Genomic DNA, 17,337 nt, shown 5'->3' on the forward strand with positions numbered 1-17,337 from the left:
TGAGTGGTCTCCATTGTGTCTTTTCATGGTGACCACCCTTAATACTGTTTCCTGGATGTGAGTGACAGAACTCAATTCTGCCCACAGGGGGTGAGTATAGAGAGACAGAAGCAAGACAGGCCAGGGTTCTTCCCAGAGGCAGTGGTATGGAAGGTACAATGGCTGGCCCTTGGTCTGCAGGGGCAGGGCAGGCAACCTGACTGCAAGTGTAAGTTGGCAAAGGTCTTGTGGCTCAGTGGCAGAAGCTAGTCTGGGAGAATACCAGGAAGCAGTCACTACATGTGAGGTGGGAACCTAGGGGACAGACCTTAAGGATCTAAGGTTGCTCTTTCAATAGCTTTGCTAACTCCCAGGTCTCTGGCACTTTATGGTCTCCTAGTGGTGTATATTAGGTGGGGGCAGTTTCAGTGATTCTTGTAGAGGTTAAAAAAAACAAACCCAACCGAAACTCCAAATCAGTCAAAGAACCTGTGCCATTGGCACCATCCCCCTGCATAGTAACAATAAAATATCTGTAAAGGAGGGGCACTCACTGCTCTTCCAGAGGATCCAAGTTCAATTCCCAGCACCCACATCATAACTTCATTCCGAGGGGATCCAGTGCCCTTGTCTGCCCTCTGGCACTGCATGCCCACAGTGCACACACATCCATGCAAATGAACACTCATACACATAAAATAAATAAAGCTAAATAAAAAATGTTTAAATCTGGAGACAGGAGTGTCATTGAGCTCTCAAGCCTAGGGCCTTTCAAACTGCTAGGAAGCTCCCTGTGGCTCTGGGGTTTGTTTTCCACTGGGCAGGAGGCACTACTTCCTGGAGGGCCCCTGTCTCACAACTCAAGGGGTTTAGAGCTTTGCTTTGGTGAGGATGCTGTGGGATCTAAGGAAGATGCCATCTGCTATATGACTCCGGAGTTCACTTTTGAGTCCAGTTCAGCCTTGCCATCTATCCTTTTGGAGCAGGAATAGACTCACATTTTCCAGCTAGGGTTGGGGGAGGGTATTGTGTCACCCAAACAGGAGCTAGAATAAGAAGACTGTTGGCATCCTGGCAGGTGGCCAGCCCATCTAAGGATACATGTTAAGGAAGCTTCTTAATTTATCAGAGCAGTTGTGCCCTTTATTTGGACCTTGTCATGTCGGTTAGATTGCTACCCTCTGCTCGCCCTTGTTCCAGACAATAGAAAGGAACCAAAGCAGGAACACTAGGTCCTGAGGCAGAGATGAAGCAGGGACATGTTCTGGAGATGAGATGTGGGCAGGAGGAGAGGCCTAAGCACAGTGAGTGGAGGCCAGGATGGAAGGGTTCCCCAGAAAGCTTCCACCCAGCTGAGGTGCCCTGTGATGCCTGCTGTCTAGGCTTTGCTCTGTAGAACAGCAAACCCTCCCCCAGTAGGCTTCTCATATCCCTCCTCATACTGATCCTTGAAACTTTCACTGTGGGCTGCTTCTAAGTGTTTATCAGAGAGGAGGCTCCTGGGTGTGCACAGTGGGAAAGCAAGTGGCCCACGATAAGCCCTACCAATCGTTTGATAGCAAACAGGCAGAGGGCACAGTGGTGTAGGGCCTCAGAGCAGATGACCCAGTAGGCGCCCCACTCAGACAACAGAAAGGACAGGCATCAGCAATGGAAGGTAGAATCCTTCTTCCGGGTAAAGATACAGGATCTCCCACCTCTGGCTCTGCCTGCCAGCCTGGTCCTCCCTAGGACTGAGTGCCAGCTTGCCTCCTTCCTTCTCTAGGATTACATCAAAGCCATCAAATAATTTATAACTGTTCAGGCCTTTTTAGGACTTGAACCTGGGGTAGATTCAGCTGTGGAGCTGCAAACCATGGGTCACCTCTGACCTTAATCTGTGTGTTCCTGTGGTTGGGTACAGGCCAGTGACCTTGAGGGTTATGGGAGCCCCAGGGTTTTCTCTGCAGCCTTGCCTACTTATGGTGGATACAAAACCAGGTGTGGCCATTTAAAAGTATTATATTTATATTTGACTCATGTATTTATTTAGTGTGTTCATGGACATGGGTGCATATATGCTCCTGGCACAACATGGAGGTCAGAGGACAACTCTGAGACTCTTGACTGTGTGGGAGGGACTACATATTCTTGGTTGCTATAATGAAGTGTCACCTTTACCACTGAAAGGCATGTAGACTGAATGAAAATGTTTTTGTTCTGCCTGACTCAGGACATTGAGTGAAGTCTTGGGTTCTGAGACTCCTTTTGGGAGTTAGGGAGATTTTCTGAAAAGATGAACATACACCCTAGCAGTCAGCCTCACGGTGCTTTCTGGTGTTTCGTTTGTCAGACAATGTGGTCACCCCTGACTGCCCCGGGATAGGGTTCCCCATCCTGATAAACCTTGTACCACATAGAACTGAAGGAGCGAGAGCAAGGTTGGGTATGGATCTGGCACCTTCTTACCTTTCCTCCCTTCCTCACCAGGGCAGCAGAGCTTCGATCTCTTGGTGATCGGTGGGGGATCTGGTGGCCTAGCTTGTGCCAAGGAAGGTATGTATTTTTTTAAAAAGTTTTATTTATTTTATTTATATGAGTACACTGTAGCTGTCTTCAGACACACCAGAAGAGGGCATTGGATCCCATTGCAGATGGTTGTGAGCCACCATGTGGTTGCTGGGAATTGAACTCAGGACCTCTGGAGGAGCTCTTAACCTCTGAGCCATTTCTCCAGCCTGGAAGGTATGTATTTTGTGTATGTTGGGGCTTTGAAGCATTGGGGTCGCCTAGGAGAGGGCGGTGCTGTATGGATCATCATATCCAGGAGCAGAATGTTCCAGAAACAGGTGCCTCCTCTAGTCTGGAATCCACACACACCCTGAGTCATCGTTTTCCTGAGAGTGGCATAGTCCCGTCCCTATCTGTTTTTCCTAAATTTATTCTTATTGTTTTGAAATTATGTGTGAATGCATCTGTGCTGGAGTATGTGATTGTGAGTACAGGTTACCTGCAGGCTCTAGAAGAGGGCACCAGATCCCTGGAACTGGAATTATGCAGTTGTGAGCCTTCTGCCATGAGTGTCAGGAACTGAACTCAGGTCCTCTGCAAGAGTAGTCTGTAGTCTGCTCTCTTAACCACTGAGCTACCTCCCTAGCCCCATGCTGCTGTTTTTGTTTCTGAGATGGTCTTTTACTTGTATGAGCTAGAATTGACAGACAATAAACCAGTACATATTTAAAGGGAATAATGTGATCATAAATATCTGTGATACTAGCTGTTCAGGAGGCTGAGGCAGGGGAATCACTTGAGACCAGCCTGGGTGACATAGTAAGATTCTGTCTCGAAGTAAACAAGTAAAGCAATAAAAACCAAGTGAGTGGTCTGACTGGAGGGTGCATATGTGTGGAACCTGTACCACAGTGAGGATGGCGACTGTGTCCCTGCTGCCTCTCATCAGTCTGTGTGGGTTGCAGAACTGCAGCCTTGTCCTGGCTGACATTCTGGTTTTCATTCTGGTTTTGTTGTTTTTGTTGTTGGTTTTTTTTTTGGCGGGGGGGGGGGGGAGGGGGGGGAAGTTCAAGACAGGGTCTCACTGTGTAGCTCTAGCTGTCCTGGAACTCAGTTTGTAGACTAGACTCCTCAAACTCAGAGATCGGCCCACTGCATGCTGGGACTAAAGGCATGTAGCCACACTGCCTGGCTTTGATTTAGTCCTGGATGCTGGCAGTCTAAAGATCAAAAAATCAGCAGGATTGGCTCCTTCTGTCTTCTTTCCTTGGCTTGTAGGTAGTGTCTCTCATGTCTTCATGAGGACTTCCTGTATTCTAATCTCCCCTTATAGCACATCAGTCAGTTAGCCAATGGACCACCCTGTAACCTCATTTCACTTTATCTCCAAATATAGCTGTAATCCTTTATACTGAAGGTAATACTCTAGCATGGAGTGTGTTAGGGTGGAGACACACTTCACAATGTCCAACTTTCACCGACCATGGTAATTCTTTCTACCTTTCCTCTCTCTGTATCCCAAGACAAGTGTTGACCTGCTTTTTCCCACTGTAGGTGGGTTGTTTGTTAACGTGTAGACGAGTACAGAAACCTTCAGAGGCCAGAGATGTCTGATTCCTCTGGGACTGGAGTTTAAGAAGCTTGTAAGCTATCTGACATGAGTGCTAGGAATTGAACCAGAGTCCTTCAGAGGGACAGTATGTGCTTTTGGTCACTGGCCGATCTCTCTGACCCCCAGCTTTGCAATTTTGAATGTTGTCCCATTTACCAAGCAAATGTAGTTTGTTCTTGTTTACTGCGAGGACAGCAGCACATGGAGAGATCATATCTTGTTTGTCTATTCACCTATGTGTGGACATTTGTTTTAATGTGTCGTGACTGTCGTGTGTGTGTGTGCGTGTGTGTGTGTGTGTGTGTGTGTGTGTGTGTGTGTGTGTGTGTGCATTGTATGCCTGGTGTCTGTGTCCACATAGGCCAGAAGAGGATGCTGGATTCCCTGGAACTGGAGTTACAGATGGTTGTGAGCTGCCATGTGGGTACAGGGAATCAGACCCAGGCCCTCTGGGAGAGCAGCCAATGCCCTCATCCTTGTTGTCAACAGTGGTGCTATGAGTGTGTGTTTCTGCCTGTGCAGCTTTATCTCCAATACAGTCACAGTCTTTGGTACTGAGAGTTGTGACTAACATGGATTGTAGCAGGGAGGATACAGTTCAGCCCATTACTCTTCCCAGCTCCCTTTCCCCTTGCTTTGGTTTCTGTGGGGCAGGTTCTGACATGGCCCTGGATGACCTAGAACTTGCTATGTAGCTGAGTCTGACCTTGAATTCCTGATCCTTCTGCTTCAACTTCCCAGTGCTTGGCTTGCATGTGTGAGCCCCTGTGTCCAGCTTTACAGATGTGTGTGTAAAATTCTCTAGGGAAACTGGAGCAGGCGAGTCATATGGTGTATTTCTTTTGGGGATTTCCTCCTTTCCCCTTTTCTCAGCAGTATTTTATAGCTTGTTCTCTCTCTCTCTCTTTCTCTCTCTCTTTCTCTCTCTCTTCTCTCTCTCTCTCTCCTCTCTCTCTCTTACTCTCTCTGTCTTTCTCTCTTACTCTCTCTCTTTATTAATTTTTTTGAGATGTTGGAGAGCTAGCTCAGTTGTTAAGAGCACTGGCTGCTGTGGCAGAGTGCTTGGGTTTGGTTCCCAGTGCCTGTCAGGCAGCTCACAACTGTCTGTAACTCTAGTCACAAGGGATTCAGTATCCTCCTCCAGCCATGAGGTGCACACATACACATAAATCAATTAAAAACAAATATATATAAATATATATTTGTATATATATATATATGTATGTCTACATATGTATACATATATGTATACATGCATGGATACATACATACATACATACATACATATATTTGCTGGCCTTGGATGTGGTGGTGCATGCCTTTAATACTCAGGAGGCAGGCTGATCTCTGCGAGTTCAAAGCCAGCCTGGTCTACAGAGCAAGTTCCAGGACAGCTAGGTGTGGTGGTGCACACCTCTAATCCCAGCACTTACGAAGCAGAGGCAGTTGTATCTCTGAATTAGAGACCAACCTAGTCTACATAGTGAGTTCAGAGGCAACCAGAACTACATAATAGAGAGACTTTATCCAAAAAAAAAAAAAAAAAATCAAATAAAGATACAAATAAAATTGTTTTGAGACAGAGTCCAATTATATAGCCCAGGCTGACCTCAGATTCTCAATCCTCCTGCCCTTGCCTCTGAAGTGCTCAGGTTATAGGTGATCACCTCATTGTTTTGTTTTGTTTTTAATTCTTCTCTCATGTATTACATTCTGGCTGCCGTTCCCCTCCTGTCCCCTACCCCAGTCTCCCACACCTCACTCATGCCTCACAGTTTTTAGCATGTGATTTTTCTAGCTTGTTTCCTGTTGCCACGCCAAAACATTCTAACCAAAAGCCACTTGGGAGGAAAGGCTTTAATTGGCCTGTACTTCCATGTCACTGTCCATCACTGAGGAAAGCAGGGTAGGAGGTCAAGGCAGGAACCCGGAGGCAGGAAGTAGTACAGAGCCGGTGAGGAATGCTGCTTACTGGCTGGCTCCTCTTGGCTTGCTCAGCTAAGTTTCTTTTGTAAGAAACCCCAAGACTGCCTGGCTAGGGATGACATTGCCCACCCACATCAATTGCTAACCAGGAAAATACCCTACAGGCCAGTCTGATGGAGACATTTTCTCAATTGAGCTTCCTTCTAACCAGCTTTTATAAAATTCACAAAAACTAACCAGCATAACTGACCCTTTGTCATTCTCACACATGGAGATATCACTATTAAACCATAAACTTTTCTTTCTGGTTTTTTTTTTTTTTTTTTTTTTTTTTTTTGGTTTTTCGAGACAGGGTTTCTCTGTTAGCCTTGGCTGTCCTGGAACTCACTCTGTTTTGTTTTGTTTTTTTTTTCTGTTTATCTCCAAGATCTCATGTTAATATCACAATGTCAAAATCAATACCATGTTAAAAGCTCCACAGTCTTAAAAAATGTTAATACTTTAAAAGTCCAAGTTCTCTTTTAAAATCCAATAGTTCTTGGGAAGTTCAAAATCTTTCAACTTCAGGTTCCTGTAAATTAAAAAAGTTACACATTTATTTCTAAGAGGGAGGAGTCAGGGCACAGTTACAATTAGATGGAAGCAAACCCAACATCCAGCAGTATAAATCAAATCCTGTAGCTCATTGTCCACGGTGTGGCGCTCACTCATGATCTCTGGGCTCCAAAGGGCTTAAGCAGCTCCACCTCTCCAGCTCTGCCCTCCACAGCACACATCGGCCTTCTCGTAGGCTCTGGCCAGCTCCACGCCACAGCTGCGCTGTCCTTGCTGGTCATCCTGTGGTCCTGGCATCGCCAGTATGCTAAGCCATTCACTACAAGTGAGACTGACCACCACTGATGGCCTCCTGGTTTCTCTGCAGAGACTCTGACCCTGACACATGCACCAAGGCTCAACTTCTCCCATGAGTCCTTCAGTCCTGCAGCTTACATACGCCCCAAACCTGTGGCATTCTCTTATTTATTACCAAGTGTGGCTGCCAGCTCAAGATTTAGCCTTGACCCCTCTGGACTACGGAATCCTGGAAGATTTTTGCTGGTTAATGATGCTGGTCTCTTAATTGAAGCTAATTTCTCAGCTCCAGGTGACCAGCATCTATTGTCTTAGTAAAGCCAAGGTTTCACTTTATCAGGGATACTCTCTAAATCACAGCTGATTCTTCATCTCCAGCTGACCAGAAACCATAGTCTTAATTCAAATGTACCACAAGAATAACCCCGCCCAATAGTCTTCCTTCTGAAATGTCATAAGTCAGGCCCCCATCATCCTCATTTCTCTCCACGTTCTCACCCCAGGCTCCCACAGAGCAGCCGTTTCAGCTCCAGCCTAAAGCTTCAGACACTGCCTCTGTCCTCCCAAACCACATGGGCAGGTCCCCACGGCAACAGCTCATGGTCCTCATATTGATGTCTGTTTCCAGTTTGCTCTCTGTTGCTATAAAACATTCCAATCAAAAGGAACTTGGGAAGAAAAGACTTTATTTGGCTTACACTTCCAAGCCACTGTCTGTTATTAAGGAAGTCAGGGCCCGAGTTCAAGGCAGGAACCGGGAGGCAGGAACCAGAGCAGAGGTTACTGAGAGGTACTGCTTACTGGATTGCTCCCTGGGCCTGCTCACTTTGCTTTTTTATTTTTTCGTTTTAAAGATTTTTTTTTTTAAAATTTATTTTATATGAGTACACTGTAGCTGTCTTCAGACACACCAGAAGAGGGCATCAGATCCCATTACAGATGGGTGTGAGCGTCCATGTAGTTGCTGGGAACTGAGCTCAAGAACTCTGGAAGAGCAGTTAGATCTCCTAACGACTGAGCCATCCCTCCAGCCCCACTTTACTTCTTTATACACTCCAGGACCACCCAGCTATGGGTGGCTCAACTCACAATGGGTTAGATCTTCCCATAGCAATCATTAATCAAGAAAACATCCCACAGACTGGCTGTCTTAGTTAGGGTTTTATTGCAGTGAAGAGACACCATAACCAAGGCAACTCTTATAAAGGAAAACATTTAATTGGGGCTGGTTACAGTTTCAGAAGTTCAGTCCATTATCATCATGGTGGGAGCATGGCGGAATGCAGGCAGGCATGGTGCAGGAGGAGCTGAGAGTTCTACATCTTGATCCGCAGGTAGCCAGGAGGAGACTGTGTGCCACCGGGTGTAGCTTGAGCATATGAGACCTCAAAGCCCACCACACAGTGACACACTTCCTCCAACAAGGCCACAACTCCTAATAGTGCATGACCATCATCATTTAGAACATGTTCATCTCTACCTGGGTACCCTCATTATTATTACTGTTATTGTTATTATTATTACTTATTAGTAATTGTCCTTCCCATTTTTTCATCCCTTCTCTTCCCTGACCCATCTATCCACTACTTCTGTCTTAGTGACTTTGCTTCTTCTCGGAAGTTCATATCAATGGGATCCTGTGATCTCTGTCATTTCTTCAATTGCTGGGATGTCATTCATGTTCATTCATGATACAGTGTGTCTCAAGACTCCCCTTCTTTTTATGCTGAGTATGTCATACATTCCCTCCAGCTCCAGCTCCCCACCTCACCTCTGCCTGGCAGGTGTTCCTTGTGTGTCACAGCCACTCTGTTGGTGGCTGGGGAGGCTGACATTGTGTGCTGTAAGTCTAAACTCTGAACATCAGCATTCACTGCAGGCAGAAACTCTGGGATCTTGGCATCCTACCACTGCCTCAGTGTGGGGGTGGGGGTGTGAACGTTGGAGGCTGCAAAGAAGTTACAGGCCTCCTGCCTGCAGGCAGCAAGCTGGGTGGGTCCCAGGAAAGGCTGGTGCAAAGGTGGTGGGCAGCATGGGCACAGGGAAGGAACCAGGACACCCACCTGGCCTCTGTGCTCAGGTGTTGGCCTGGACCCTTGCCTCCTTTGCCTCGTGGACTCCTGGGAAGCTCCATGCCAGCTTCCTGCTATGCTCACTTGCAGATGTCTTTGTCATTTCAGCTGCTCAGCTGGGAAGGAAGGTGGCTGTGGCTGACTATGTGGAGCCCTCTCCCCGAGGTAGGCACCCCAGACAGAAGCCATGACTCTTAGGGGAAGGTAGGGGAGTAGGGACATGGGACACGGCTCACATTCAGCTTACACTGAGGTCATATGCCCATAGTCTCCCAGAGAGTCTTGTTCTGCATGCAGACATTTCTACAACATTGTTATTTTAAAGTGATGGAGCTCTGGCTGCTCTTCCAGAGGACTGAGATTTGATTCCCACCTGATGGCTGACAACTGGCTGTAACTCCAGTCCCAGGAGATCTGATGCCCTCTTCTGGCCTCTGTGAGCACCACACACATGTGGTTTACACACATACATGCACACAAAACACTCATATACACAAAAATAATAAAATGTTCAAAAAAATTTTAAATTAAAAAAAATTATTTTATGCACATTGGTGTTTTGCCTGCATGTGTGAAGGAATCAGATCCCCTGGAACAGGAGTTATAAACAGATGTGAACTGCCATGTGGGTGCTAGGAATTGAACCTGGGTCCTCTGGAAGAGAAGCTAGTGCTCTTAACTCCTGAGCCATCTCTCCATTATCTCAATTTTTTAAAAAAATGACTCTAAGTATAGACACAGGGAGCAAATCTATGTGGGAAGACTCACTTGGTCCAAGGTCCCTAAAGGCATTCTGAGCCTGTAGAATGGAAGCCTCTCACACTCCCCTACACGGGAAATCAAATCCACTCCTACCAGGGCCTGGGTGACTTGGTGACAGAATACTTCCCTGACATGTACAAAGTCTTGGGTTCTGACCCCTGCAACACACATACACATGCATACACACACATACATGTACATACATATATTCCCCCCCCCCACATATATGTTTTTTTCTGATATTCCAGGCACCAAGTGGGGCCTTGGTGGCACCTGTGTCAATGTGGGTTGCATACCCAAGAAGCTGATGCATCAGGCCGCACTGCTGGGGGACAAGATCAGAGATGCTCACCACTACGGCTGGGAGGTGGCCCAGCCTGTCCAGCACAGCTGGTGAGGAGCCCTTGCGTGCAGTCCTCTTGAGAGGAGAGATTTGCTCTCTGCCACTCACCTGTAACCATGAGCTTTTCCACACGGCCTCTTGGTTTCCAGAAATAATGACTCTGAGACTTCTTATATATGAATAAATGCCTAGGCCAAAAGCCTTGACTTGTTCCCTGACTCTCATAATTTAATTACCTGTTTATTCTGGTTTAAGTCCCTCCACTCAGCTAGGTACTTCTCTTCAGGTTTATGCCATTGTCTCCTTCTGTCTCTTCCAGAGGTCAGAGTCCCCTCCCCCCACCTGTTGGAAGTCCCACCTCCTATTTGCTGCCCCAGCTCATAGGCCATAGGCTTTTTTATTGACAGGTGATGCTTCTATATAGCTCACAAGAGATTTTTTCTTTTTTTAAATATATATTTTCTTAAGATCTTATTTTTTATGTATGTGAATACACTGTTGCTATCTTCAGACACACCAGAAGAGTGAACTGGATCCCATTACAGATGGGTGTGAGCCATCACGCAGTTGCTGGGAATTGAACTCAGGACCTCTGGAAGAAGTCAGTCAGCGCTCTTAACCACTGAGCCATCTCTCCAGCCCTGAGATTTTTTTTACTCTTATCCCAGGGACCGTCTCTAGTCCTGCATCAGCTGGTGCAGCTGAGTTATCTGGACTCTTCACACACTTCTGGTGATGAAGGTTTAGCATGCTAAATTCCCCAGGTAGAGAGCTCCCAGGATTGTACAGCTCCAAACTCTGGTCAGAGACAGGCAGCCCTGGAGGATGAGTGTCAGGCTTTATATCTGCAAAATGGGTATGGTGGTGCAAACTTGTAGTCCAGATTCAGAAGGCTGAGACAGGAGGATCTTAAGCTTGAGGACAGCCCGGGCTACTTAGAAAAACCCTGCTCCCCTCCAAAAAATAAAGTTACCACACCTCTGTTTCCTGATACTCCTGGGGTACAGTCTTCTCTCACTGCCTGAATGAACACTGCAACCAACTCTGCTGTTAACTCTGCTGCTGTGGATTTCGTGTTTTTTGTGTGTCAACAGGAAGACAATGGCAGAAGCCGTGCAAAACCATGTGAAATCCTTGAACTGGGGTCATCGCGTCCAACTGCAGGACAGGTATTGAACTCTCAGGACCCAGTGGCCATGTGATGTAGCCTAGGCACCACCTTTCTGGCTTCCTTGTGGCCATTTCATACCTGTGAAATCGTCCCATGCAATACAACCCCTGGCAGTAATAGCATGAGAGTTCTTGTGAGCGATGCCCCAGACATCCATCCCCCTGGAACTGAGGAAAAGACAGTAAAGGAGCGGTGTTCTATGTGCTAGCTGAATGGCTGGAGCTGGGGAGAAAGAGAGAGAGAGAGAGAGACAGAGAGACAGAGAGAGACAGAGACAGAGAGAGACAGAAAGAGAGAGAGAGAGAGAGAGAGAGAGAGAGAGAGAGTGTGTGTGTGTGTGTGTGTGGTGTGTGTGTGTGTGTGAGTGTGTGAGTCAGGAGAGGCCGCAGGCCAGAGCCTGTGAATGGGCCTGGGTGGGCCGATGAGCAGTGACAGGCTGGTCACCCTTGGGCAGGCCACTGTGTCCCTCCACAGTGTAGAGAGAGCATGGAGCCTGGCGAGCCCTAAGTCAGGCAGCAGACGATATGAGGGCCAGGTGTTTCCACTTGTGTGTTCCTGCATGTATGTCTGTGTACTACCTGTGTACTTGTTGCCTGCAAAGGCCAGAAGAGGGTGTTGGGTCCCCAGGAACTGGAATGACAGGTGCTTGTGAGCCACCATATGGGTGCTGGGACTCAAAACCAGTCCTCTGGAAGAACAGCCAGTGCTTTTAACCCTGGGGAGGTCCAGTGTGGCGTGCTTACTATGTGTCTGTTTTATTAGGGTTCTTTCTTGATTGCCAAGATAAGTGAAAGTCAGACCAGAGAGGGAAGGAGAGGGACCTGGATACTGATAAATACTGCTACCATGTGGCCTTTGAGATGAGATGCTGGGTCGTTGCTTACCACACCCCTGCTCACACCCTGCTGCAGCCTCACCATGTCTGCTCTCCTGGCTGCCTCCGTACTTAAGTATGATAGGCACTTAAATTCCGTGGAACTTTCCTCTCGAGGCCTGGTTCCCTCCCTCTGCCAGTCACAGTTTAGGGCTCTCAGGATGTAGCAAGCATGGCTCTCTCCTTGTTTTGACATCTGTGGTTGCCATGTCTCAGGGACCTGAGTGACAGACAAGGTGCTCTGGTTTCCCAGTGTGCCTTCCCACTTACTTCTCCCAGTCAGGACACAGGCCACTGGCCCTGGGCTGGGAGCTGTGTTTCTTCTTTCTCTTTCATTAAAAAATCTTTCTGTGTGTTTGTTTATTTTGTGTGTGCATGCTGCCCAGCTCCAAGTCTGCCTCCCAGCAGCTTGCATGGCTCGACTTGTCTAACCAGCCCTGAAGGCTGAGTCTGCAGAGGAAGTGTTTGAAAAACCTTAATTTTATAGACAGGTGTGGTGGTGGTGCACACCTGTAATCCTGGTTTACAGGCTCTGTGGAGGTGGGGGCAGGAAGATCAGGGGTTCAGCGTCATCGTCAGCCACGTTGTGACTGTGCTGGTTAGTTTTGTGCCAACTCGACACAAGCTAGAGTCATTTGAGAGGAGGAAACATCAATTGACAAATGCTTCGATAAGACTGGGAGTTGTCAAGCCTGTAGGGCATGTTCTTAATTACTGTTTGACAGGGAGGGTTCAGCCCATTGTGAGTGGTGGCTTGGGAGGTTAGAGGAAGGCTTGTCTGTGAGTTCAAAGCCTGCCTGGTCTACACAGTGAGATGTAGGACAGCCAGGGATACATAGAGAAGCCCTGTCTCAAAACAAAAACAAAAAAAAAGAGAGTAATTTGAGCAAGCCTATATGAGCAAGCCAGTGCATCAGCGCCTGCCTATCCATGGCCAGTGCATCAGCGCCTGCCTGTCTGTGGCCAGTGCATCAGCGCCTGCCTGTCTGTGGCCAGTGCTCAGCACCTGCCTGTCTGTGGCCAATGCATCAGTGCCTGCCTGTCGGTGGCCAGTGCATAGTGCCTGCCTGTCCGTGGCCAGTACTCAGTGCCTGCCTGTCCGTGGCCAGTGCATCAGCGCCTGCCTGTCCGTGGCCAGTGCATCAGCGCCTGCCTGTCTGTGGCCAGTGCATCAGCGCCTGCCTGTCTGTGGCCAGTGCATCAGCGCCTGCCTGTCTGTGGCCAGTGCATCAGCGCCTGCCTGTCTGTGGCCAGTGCATCAGCGCCTGCCTGTCTGTGGCCAGTGCATCAGCGCCTGCCTGTCTGTGGCCAGTGCATCAGCGCCTGCCTGTCTGTGGCCAGTGCATCAGCGCCTGCCTGTCGGTGGCCAGTGCATCAGCGCCTGCCTGTCTGTGGCCAGTGCATCAGCGCCTGCCTGTCTGTGGCCAGTGCATCAGCGCCTGCCTGTCTGTGGCCAGTACTCAGTGCCTGCCTGTCTGTGGCCAGTGCTCAGCGCCTGCCTGTCCGTGGCCAGTGCATCAGCGCCTGCCTGTCCGTGGCCAGTGCTCAGCGCCTGCCTGTCCGTGGCCAGTACTCAGTGCCTGCCTGTCTGTGGCCAGTGCATCAGCGCCTGCCTGTCTGTGGCCAGTACTCAGTGCCTGCCTGTCTGTGGCCAGTGCTCAGCGCCTGCCTGTCCGTGGCCAGTGCATCAGCGCCTGCCTGTCTGTGGCCAGTGCATCAGCACCTGCTCCAGGTTCCTGCCCTGACTTTCTTCAGTGATGGGAAAATGTAAGAAAAACAAACCCTTTCCTCCCCAAGTTGCTTTTGGTAATGGTGTTTCTTCAGCAATAGAGACCCTAGCTTAGAGGTTCTGAGGCCTAGCCTAGAAAACATGAGACCCTGTCTCAAAAGATAAAATAAAAAAGAAAAGGCAATCTTATCTTTATGTTACAGGAAAGTCAAGTACTTTAACATCAAAGCCAGCTTTGTCGACGAGCACACAGTTCATGGTGTTGACAAAGGTGGGAAGGCGGTAAGTGTCTGTCAGCTTGTGTCTCATGGCTTCTCTGCCACCTGATTCCAGTCTTGTTTGGCCTGGGTGTTGATTTGGTGTTAACAGCTGCCTTTGAAGTTACACTTCTTCAGAGGGATTCAACAGCTGGGTGCAGTGGCCAAGCCTGAGATCCCAGCACTAGGGAGGCAGAAACAGAAGCTTGAGTCCTAGACCAGCCCTGGGCTATTCAGTGGGACCATGTCTCCCCAACAGAGACACATGTACGCACATGGAGAGGAACAGATACATTCACATAAAGACACATGCACAAACATACACATGCATGCACACACAGACACATGCATAAACACATGCACACACAGACTTGTGCACACTTAGATTTGTGCAGACACGTGCAGACATGCACACACACACACACACGTACACATTGAGACACAGACACAGATTGAACAGAGCTAGGGGTGTAGTTTTGTGGCAGAAGCCTTGCCTAACCTGAGCTAGATCAGTCTTAAGCTACACACATGCCTTGTTAAGCTGTTCAAATGCTACAGCTGGCTGTCCTGCAGTTTGGGGTGAGTCGCTCCCTTCCTACACTGTTTGTGAGGTTCTGAGGAGGCAGTGTTTGCAAAGGCCTTGTACACTGTGAAGTGTATGGAGCTGGCACACCTCACCCCCCCCCTTCTGCCTGGCCCTCCTGTTGAGTGGACATTGTGAGTCCCCTGCTCTGTGACTCAGACATATGGGTAAAGCGTCCCACTATAGCAGGGGTCACAGGAACCACTGCCCCAGCCACAACAGGTGTTTGAGCTCTTTGGCAGGTGACCACGCACTGTTTGACGTATGGTTCTCTGTTTATCCTCAGACTCTGCTTTCAGCCGAGCACATAGTCATTGCTACAGGAGGGCGGCCGAGGTACCCTGCACAAGTGAGTGGCTGGCTGGGTCTCATTCCTCTGTATGTCTCCTTTGCCGGTTCCAGGCCTCCTTGAATCTACTCCACATGGCAGGGCCACTCCACACTGCAGGCTCCTGGGGCCCGTGTCCTCTCTCTTCCTCCCTCAGTGTTTAGCTGTGTTGTCCAGGCTGCTTCTGATCACCTGGGGTCCATGTCTGTCCTCCTCAGCCTCCTGAGTTAGCTGTGACTGAAATGTGTGGCCTCTGTTCCTTCCTCCAAGCCTCCATTGGCAAGTACTTCTCTAACTTCAGAATGCCAGGGCCTCCGTCCAGGACTTCAGTCTTGCTCTTCACCTTCCTCTCCACACTTCCCCTCCCCACCCCCCCCCCATTAAAAGTTTGAATAAAATTCACTTACCAGAAATTGTTTTTGGGAAGCACAATGGTTTAATGCATTCAGGATGCCCCTTCCACTTCCCTTCATCTCTAGATCCTTTTCAGAATTCCAAGCTGATGCTTTACTGCAGCTTCCCTGGTTTCTAGGTTCCAGATGTGTTGTACAGATGCATGTGATGTATGTGCTTTCTGGTGGTTTATTTCACCAGCATAATGTGCTCAGTGTTTAATCCCACGTGTATCAGATTCTTCTTTTTTAAGACTGAGTAATATTTCATTTTATGCAAATTCTGCCTTTGTTAACCTGTCTGCCCCTCAGTGAATACCTCCGTTGCTTCCTCTTTGTAGCTGCCATGAATCGTGATGTGCTGTGAGCGGCCGTGTGAAAGGGTTTTCTGGAGTTCGTTTTAACTTTTACGTATTTATTAAGAATGGAACTAGGTCACTAGTCCATTTGGCTTAACCTTTGAGAGACACTAGCTTGTTTACCAAAGAGGCTACGCCATAGTTATTCCTTGCAGCTGTCTCTGGAAGTCAGTTTCTGATTTCCTCAAATACAAAAAACTCAGATTTTTTGGTGAAAGCAGAATAACTTATGTGGCAACTCCCCACTGGGACCTTGTCATGGCTATGACCTTGTCATTGCTATGGTGACTTCTCTGAGCTGCTTTTATAAGGCATTTCATTTTTGTCATGTGTGGTCACTGGAGTCTACCTAAGTGTCTTATTGTCAGCTAAGGACTGCAGAGGTTTCCTTTAAAAACTAGGAACCATGAAATCTCTGCATGCCTGTGGGAGCTTTCAGTCTATATTGTACTCTGCATGGCTGTGTCTTAGATCTGAATCGAGAGGACAGAGCTGACAATGCTGCCTTCCTGGGCAGGGGTGCATGCTTGGGAAGGGTCCAGTCCTTCCAGTACCACACATAGTATGCACAGTCACCTCCCATCCTCAAAGAGACACAACGTGAAGATAGCGGACAAGGAAGCTCTCCGAACCCCAGGGACATGCCAATAGTAGTCTTATCACGAGTCTTCTCTTCCTTCATAGGTCAAAGGAGCCCTGGAATATGGAATCACAAGTGACGACATCTTCTGGCTGAAGGAATCCCCTGGGAAAACGTAAGGCCTGGGGTTTGTCGTGCTGGTGTGTCTGCTTGAAGGTCGTTCTCTGAAAGAAGGAAAGACAGCCCTTTGTAGACCTCTTTGCAGGGCTGTACGTACCCCGTGTCCCATGACTATCTTGAAGGTGATAAATGGTGTTACAGAGAGAGTCAGCTGTTCATGATACAGGGCAGTGGCTGTCAGCAGCATCCCCTGTGCCTTGGTATAGAAGATCTCCCTCCCCTCCCCTCCCCTCCCCTCCCCTCCCCTCCCCTCCCCTCCCCTCCCCTCCCCTCCCCTCCCCTCCCCTCCCCTCCCCTCCTTTCCACTTTGTGCTTTGAGCATGCTTCAAGCTATGGCCGGGGTGGAGGTGAGAACACATGTGCTAACTGTGCCAGCCTGCCCAGAGCTCATGTATTCTTGGATACTGGATGTGGCCAGCTCCAGTTGTGTTGTGCCTGACTTCCTGCTTGCAGGGACCAGAGTGGCCACAAGAGGGCGGCAGAGGCTTGCTTGATAGCTGTTCATTGCCTTGTACATTTTCAAGCAAACACTAGTGGAAAACAGTAACCCAGTGGTGGGCTGGCATGTGCACTTGAGTGTGCGCGTGCGCACATATGTATGCTTGTAAATATGTGTATCTATGTAGGTGTGAGTAGTGTGCATGTTGGAGTGTGTACACAGGTGTGAGGATTTAATGTGTATGTATGCACTTGGGCTTATTTCTATGTGTTGGAACAAATGAGAGACACTGCCCCCTAACCCATGGCACTTGGGATTGAACCCAGGGCCTCACTAATGCTCGGCAAACACTCTGTCTTTGGATCTAGATTGCCAGCTCCAAGCTCCTTTGCTGTTGTCCTGGCTCTCC

General features: G+C 48.5%; 1 protein-coding gene across 2 annotated transcripts in view; it reads left to right on the forward strand.

Moving 5' to 3' along the window:
- The window catches only part of Txnrd2 (thioredoxin reductase 2), a 54,171-nt gene that overhangs the window by 1,200 nt on the left and 35,634 nt on the right, over window positions 1-17,337 (forward strand). The window contains exons 1-8 of one of the 2 annotated variants that reach the window (XM_076942608.1): window positions 1,549-1,636; window positions 2,449-2,514; window positions 9,040-9,096; window positions 9,942-10,086; window positions 11,131-11,205; window positions 14,014-14,092; window positions 14,937-14,999; window positions 16,414-16,484. In XM_076942608.1, coding sequence (XP_076798723.1) covers window positions 1,630-1,636; window positions 2,449-2,514; window positions 9,040-9,096; window positions 9,942-10,086; window positions 11,131-11,205; window positions 14,014-14,092; window positions 14,937-14,999; window positions 16,414-16,484 — 563 coding nt within the window. In that variant the 5' untranslated portion in view covers window positions 1,549-1,629. Of the gene's footprint in view, window positions 1-1,548; window positions 1,637-2,448; window positions 2,515-9,039; window positions 9,097-9,941; window positions 10,087-11,130; window positions 11,206-14,013; window positions 14,093-14,936; window positions 15,000-16,413; window positions 16,485-17,337 lie in introns of those variants that run through there. The other variant, XM_034515349.2, reaches the window with a different exon arrangement.

The sequence above is a fragment of the Arvicanthis niloticus genome, chromosome 12 (genome assembly GCF_011762505.2).
Source record: "Arvicanthis niloticus isolate mArvNil1 chromosome 12, mArvNil1.pat.X, whole genome shotgun sequence".
NCBI lineage: Eukaryota > Metazoa > Chordata > Mammalia > Rodentia > Muridae > Arvicanthis > Arvicanthis niloticus.